Raw genomic sequence first — 5,554 nt, forward strand, 5'->3', positions numbered from 1 at the left:
AGAGCTTTAAAGATTGACTTTCTATCTCTCAATGTTCATATGAATGTTCTTAATGCAATATCCAGATCTGCCATATTGTGAAGCTTAATGAAGATTGATCAGTGAATTTAGGGACAAACAATGGGAACCTCCTGCCTCACAGCAGGTGTGACAACTCTGGTCCCTTGAACAGGAACCTTAGCTCTGTGCATGTTCCTGTATGGTGGTGGAGCAGCAACTGTTACATCTTCAAGTGGGACAGCCGTTGGAATAGCAGATAGTAGCTCCGGGTCGGCTACATTGACTGCCACCACTTCTTCTTCACGCCTCCTTGTAGATGGAGCAGCAGTCTCCATGCCATATTCTGTAGAGGATGAAAGAGGCTCTGATTCAGATGAAGAGACGTATACAGATAGGAGTTGAATCACATCCTCTTCATCTTTCTTTTTCCCTTCTGGCTCTGTTGTTAATGCCATGAGCATCTTCCCTTTTCTTATCGCCTCTACATGTGCTTGCACATCTTGTGATCTCTGACTTGATGATGCTGGCGCTTGTTGGCATGGAGCAGAGGCAAAGGAGGCAGCCCTTGGAATGGTGCTTGTGGCGGCTGTTGGCTGGTTCTCTCCCTCTTAACGACTTTGAGGTCCAAACATGTCTAGGTCCTCATCGTCGTCAAGCCTCCTCTTCTTCGAGGCCTTAGCACATGCAGTTGGTTCCATCCTCCTTTTTGGCCTCTGTACGCTGGTGGCATGGCCTTGATCTTTGTCTCAAAAAGCTCAATGATCTCTTCTGCTGTGGTTGTGGCTTTGAGAATTTCCATGTCTGTCCGATATACGAAGGCTACCAAAGAACGACATACTTTGGCTGCTGCCTCCTTGGCCTTGTCGTTGAAGTTGGATGTGAAGTTGGCCACCTTTTGGAGGAGTCGATCACCCAGAGCATTCATTGCTGACTAGGTGACATAATCAACAGGGACATTCAGAGGAATGAGTGCCTGAGCGTCTTGAGATGAAGTGGAAGCTCCATCCCTCTGAATGTATGCAAGGACCCTTTGCAGGGTCTCTGCATTGTTTGTCGTCAATTCTTGTAAACGATCGAGTCGAGAGGCATTTGTCATAGACTCAGCCCTCAATACTGCTAAGGATGATCGAACTTCATCCAAAGCAGATGCAGAAGGAGATGGCTCTACATGGGCCATGTTGATTTTTAGCTCATCCAAAGAGCACAACACAGAGGTGGCAAAGGACTGGAACTCGTCCTTTGTGACATATGTTGTAGGGGTAACCTGTGGCTCAACACAAGGACCAGAGTGACTCTTTGTTTCGAGGACACCTTCTGTCTCGACTTGTGGGATGGTGGTCGAGGAAGGATTTCCAGCAGATCCTTGTGTCTCTCTTGGGGGAGAGGGCACTACTGCTGTTCCGTCGTGAAGGGGTTCCAAGGCAGGTTCAGAGTCAGCAAGAGGACCTTCCACGAGTGGACTAGGAGACTGGTCAAGAGTCTGCAAGTCTTGTGCACCTAATCCTTGCTCTGAACAAGGTGGGGAAATGACTAGTGTAGAGGAAATAAATTCATCTGGTTGGGAGAGTGACATGATATGGGGAGACATATCACTTATCTTTTCAAAGGTTTCACCCTTTTGAGAGGGTGATCTCTGGGATATGGCTTCCCTTTGGCTAATTTGACCAGAGGCAGATGCGACCTCTGGTTGGTGTGGTAGGTTAGGGATCGAGATGTGCACCTCTTGTTCAATGATCTCTATGTCTCGACCACTAGAGTTAGATGATGTGGTAGCACTGGGAGTTGGGCTAGGGAAATAGATGTGCCTATTCACAGTCCTAGGCTGCTCTGGCTCGCCCTGAGGCAGAGCAGCTACATCACCTCCTTCCTCCTCATCCTCTTCATTTTCTTCGAATTCAACAGCTACGCCCACATCATCATCAAGGGCGTCTTCCCCTTCATTTGCTGCATTTGAACCAAACAACATTATCTTTAGAACTCGAGAAGAGCTCCAAGCCTCAGTTGGCCTCTTCTTCTCTGATTCTCTCTTCTTCCTTTGAACGAGCAATTTCTTCTTGTCTTGCTCTATCTGCTCTCTCCTCTTCTTCCTTCAAACGAGCAATTTCTTCTAGTTTTGCTCTCTCTGCTCTCTCTTTTTCAAATCTCATCTTCCTTGCTTCTGCCCTCTTTCTCTTTTTCTCCCTTTCCTTCTCCTGTCTCACTTCTTCCTCCTCTGCCTGAGGCCTTTGTGCCTCCTCTGTTTCCTCACCTTCTTGGTTGGATCCTATGCGTGCCGAGTTTCGAGGCACTGGTTCTAGTGCCTCACATACACATCTGTATGCCCTCCTTATCTCCCTCGTCTTCATTTATGCTAACAGTTTCATCGGGATAGGTCTCTATGTAGCATATCCTTTCTTGTTGACAGTTGGTTTGTATGAAGTGCGCACATTCACTTTGTGCACAGACAGATTAGCCACATTAATATCTTTTTTGTCAAGGATGGGTCTTAAAAGAAGACCCAAAAAACGAGGAAATAGGAGCGCCGACAAGTCCTTCCCCTTTGCTGCCTCTTGGCACTTCTTTGGAATAGCAGCCTTGAACTCCGTGTATAAAATCAAAGAGTAGTCCAAAGAAAGATCAAAGAAAATCCCATACATGATTTGAAGGATATTTGTGAACACATGTCAAGACTTCCAATCTTTCCTGTCAAGGATCGGTTCACCAATTTGAACATTGTGTCCACATTGGTGGCAGGTACTATCGTTGGTACTGAGAAGGATATTGAATGGCCTTGTTGTATCCCAAGAACTTCAAGAAAACTATCAACTCATCCCCATATGGGAGAGGGGTGTACTCACTCAAACCAAGATCCGTCTTGGTTGGAATCTAAAGAACACGTGAAAACAGGGACCTTGAAATCCTGACAGTGATGTACTCCTTGGAGGAGGGTATGTAGAAATCTCCAACAATACCGTGTTGGGATTCGGTTACGGAACAGGTTTGCCAAAACTCCTGGATGAAACGCTCAGGGACAAGATCGTCGGAGTTTGTAAGTGCAAGGTTCAAGAAATGATGTTGAAGAATGTCAATGACAGGGTGAACTTTTGGGTCGAAACTGTCTAGAGTGAGATGATGGGCATGGTTGTTTGGTTTCAGTGGAAGTGGAACCACGTTTTGGCTGGTTTCTTCCACTGTTTTTAGGATTTTGGTGTGAGTTTGAGAGTTTCCTGAATCGGATGAAGACATAGTTGCAGGTTTGATGGAGGGTATTGAAAAACTAGGGTTTAGAAAGAATCGGTTCTTGATTCTTATCGGGAGAAGGGTTTGATGAACTTACTTGGAGAAAGATCTTAGACGATTCCACCACATATTACAGTAGCAGAAAGCTTTTGAAGATCGTCAATGGCAGTAATAATTTGAGAGCTTGAAGACGATGAGTAATCTTGAAAATCTTTGAAGGCGTAAAAGAAATTTTGGGGGAAAAAGATTTGTTTAAATAGAAAAAAATTAAAGCACTTGAGTGAAACATGCCCCCTAAGCATCAGAAACTAAATCGGTTTTCTCAAGCACCTGTGGGGAGATGCCACGTGGCCTAACAGGCTGCAAATGATGCCTTGAAAATATAAAGTATCAGGCGGTGACGATTTAGTAGATGACAGCTTAATAAAAAATATTAATAATAAAAATTGTACGCCTTCCTCTTTTAAATAACTAGAAAAGTACTCGCGCAATGCAGCGAGACACATCTCGATTTAAATGTTCAATTTTATTCTTTGTCTTTGTCGATGTTAGAATACGATTTTATGTGTTTTTAAGAAAACAATAATGATTTTTTTTTAATAAAATATAAATTTGAAGATTTATCATAAAAATTTGAAAAAAATATATCAATGTTAATATCAAATCAACTATTTAAAAGTTCTCATTTTTTATGTAATTTCTTTANTATTTTTTATTATAATTTAATTTAAGTTTAATAATGAAATAATTTATTTTTGGCTTAATAATATAACATTTTATAAATATAATAATTAAGTATTCTGTTAGAACTCAATGATTATCTTAATTATGTTTTATATTTAAAAAGAGATGTTTATCCTGTATTTGATTATGTTTATCTACAGTTAGTTACACGAATTCAGATATGGAGTTTTAATAAGTTGTACTTACGCACAATCTACTTGTAATCTTTAGTGTTAAGTAACATAAATTAATAAATAGTACTTTATGCATAAAAAATGGTTTTTAAGAGTTTTTGTCAAATGCTTTATAATATAGTACAAATATATTTTAAGAGCCTTAAAAAGATTTAAAGAACGTTTATACTCTGGTTTGAACAAAACAACAAAAATGAGAAACAAGCTCTGTATTTGAATACATAGTTACTGTACTTAGCTTTGTTCAAAAGAATTTGAGAAAGAAACCAGAGTAGTAATAGAGTGAAAGATAACATACCTTAGGATCTCATATAGAGGCTCATGGTTGGACTATACATGTCCTCTGTCTAACAAACTTGTTATGTTTATAGGCAGAAGCTCTGTATAGTACATATAGAGGCTCTGTCCTATAATCATGAAAGTTTTTAGATACAGATGCTCTATATGATGCATGATCTAATGCTCCCCCTCGACATTAGCTTTGCTTGACTTTCTCCCCCTTGAATTATGCTTGGATCATAAATGATAAGTAATGCACAAGCATGGTGAACAAGGTACAGAGACTCTGTATAACAAGACAATACAAATTTGAGCAAGAGGCTCTGCATGTACTATGTAGAGGCTCTGTCTCATGGATCAAATCTTAAAAAAACAGAAGTATGCTCAGGAGGGATGCCGAGGATCTGTATAGTACATACAGAGGCTCTGTCTTTGTTAATGAAGATTGAGCATACCCAACTTGCTAACCAAAAAGTTGAATCTCTTTCCATCAAAAGCCTTAGTAAATATATCAGCAAGTCGATGATCTGTACTTACAGAAAACATTTCAATCGTACCTTTCTCTACATGGTCTTTGATGAAATGATAGCGTACGTCGATATGCTTTGTTTTAGAATGTTGCACAGGATTGACTGTGATTGCGATGGCACTTTCTGAATCACACAGAATTAGAATTTTGTCAAACTCAACGCCATAGTCTTTCAGTTGAGTTTTCATCCAGATTACTTGGGAACAACAGCTGGTTGCGGCTACATATTCTGCTTCAGCAGTGGAAGTAGATACGCAGTTCTGCTTCTTTGAAGTCCAGCTTATAAGCTTGTCTCCGAGTAATTGACAACTCCCTGATGTACTCTTTCGATCAAGTTTGCATCCTAGATGATCAGAATTTGTATATGCGATAAGATCAAATCCATAATACTTTGGATACCACAGACCCAGAAATTGAGTTCCTTTTAGGCATCTAAAGATTATTTTTCACAGCAGATAGATGAGATTCCATAGGATTTGCTTGATATCTAGCACAGAGACACGTAGCAAACATGATGTCTGGTCGACTAGCTGTGAGATACAGCAGTGATCCAATCATTCCACGATAAGTCTTAACATCCACCGGTTTTCTAGATGGATCTGTGTCAAAC

At 40.7% G+C, this 5,554-nt stretch overlaps 1 protein-coding gene across 1 annotated transcript; it reads right to left on the reverse strand.

Annotated features, from left to right (window-relative positions):
- Positions 1 to 931: 931 nt before the first annotated feature.
- Positions 932 to 2,345, reverse strand: LOC112527754 (protein enabled homolog). The gene is made up of 3 exons (XM_025138579.1): positions 2,042 to 2,345; positions 1,721 to 1,944; positions 932 to 1,480 (listed from the first exon to the last, which is right to left on the reverse strand). Exons 1-3 carry the CDS (start codon positions 2,343 to 2,345, stop codon positions 932 to 934), a joined length of 1,077 nt encoding a protein of 358 aa, XP_024994347.1.
- Positions 2,346 to 5,554: the final 3,209 nt, after the last annotated feature.

Source organism: Cynara cardunculus (genome assembly GCF_001531365.2).
Source record: "Cynara cardunculus var. scolymus isolate 2C chromosome LG 1, CcrdV1, whole genome shotgun sequence".
Classification (NCBI taxonomy): Eukaryota; Viridiplantae; Streptophyta; class Magnoliopsida; order Asterales; family Asteraceae; genus Cynara; species Cynara cardunculus.

Excerpts from the sequence above, each read along its gene's own strand:
- LOC112527754 (XM_025138579.1), bottom strand. The coding sequence starts at position 2,345 with ATGAAGACGAGGGAGATAAGGAGGGCATACAGATGTGTATGTGAGGCA. Across the intron at positions 1,945-2,041 it reads AAGACAAGAAGAAATTGCTC|CAAATGAAGGGGAAGACGCC; the intron begins GTTCAAAGGAAG and ends GTTCAAATGCAG. Across the intron at positions 1,481-1,720 it reads TAGAGATCATTGAACAAGAG|ACTCTTGACCAGTCTCCTAG; the intron begins GTGCACATCTCG and ends CAAGACTTGCAG.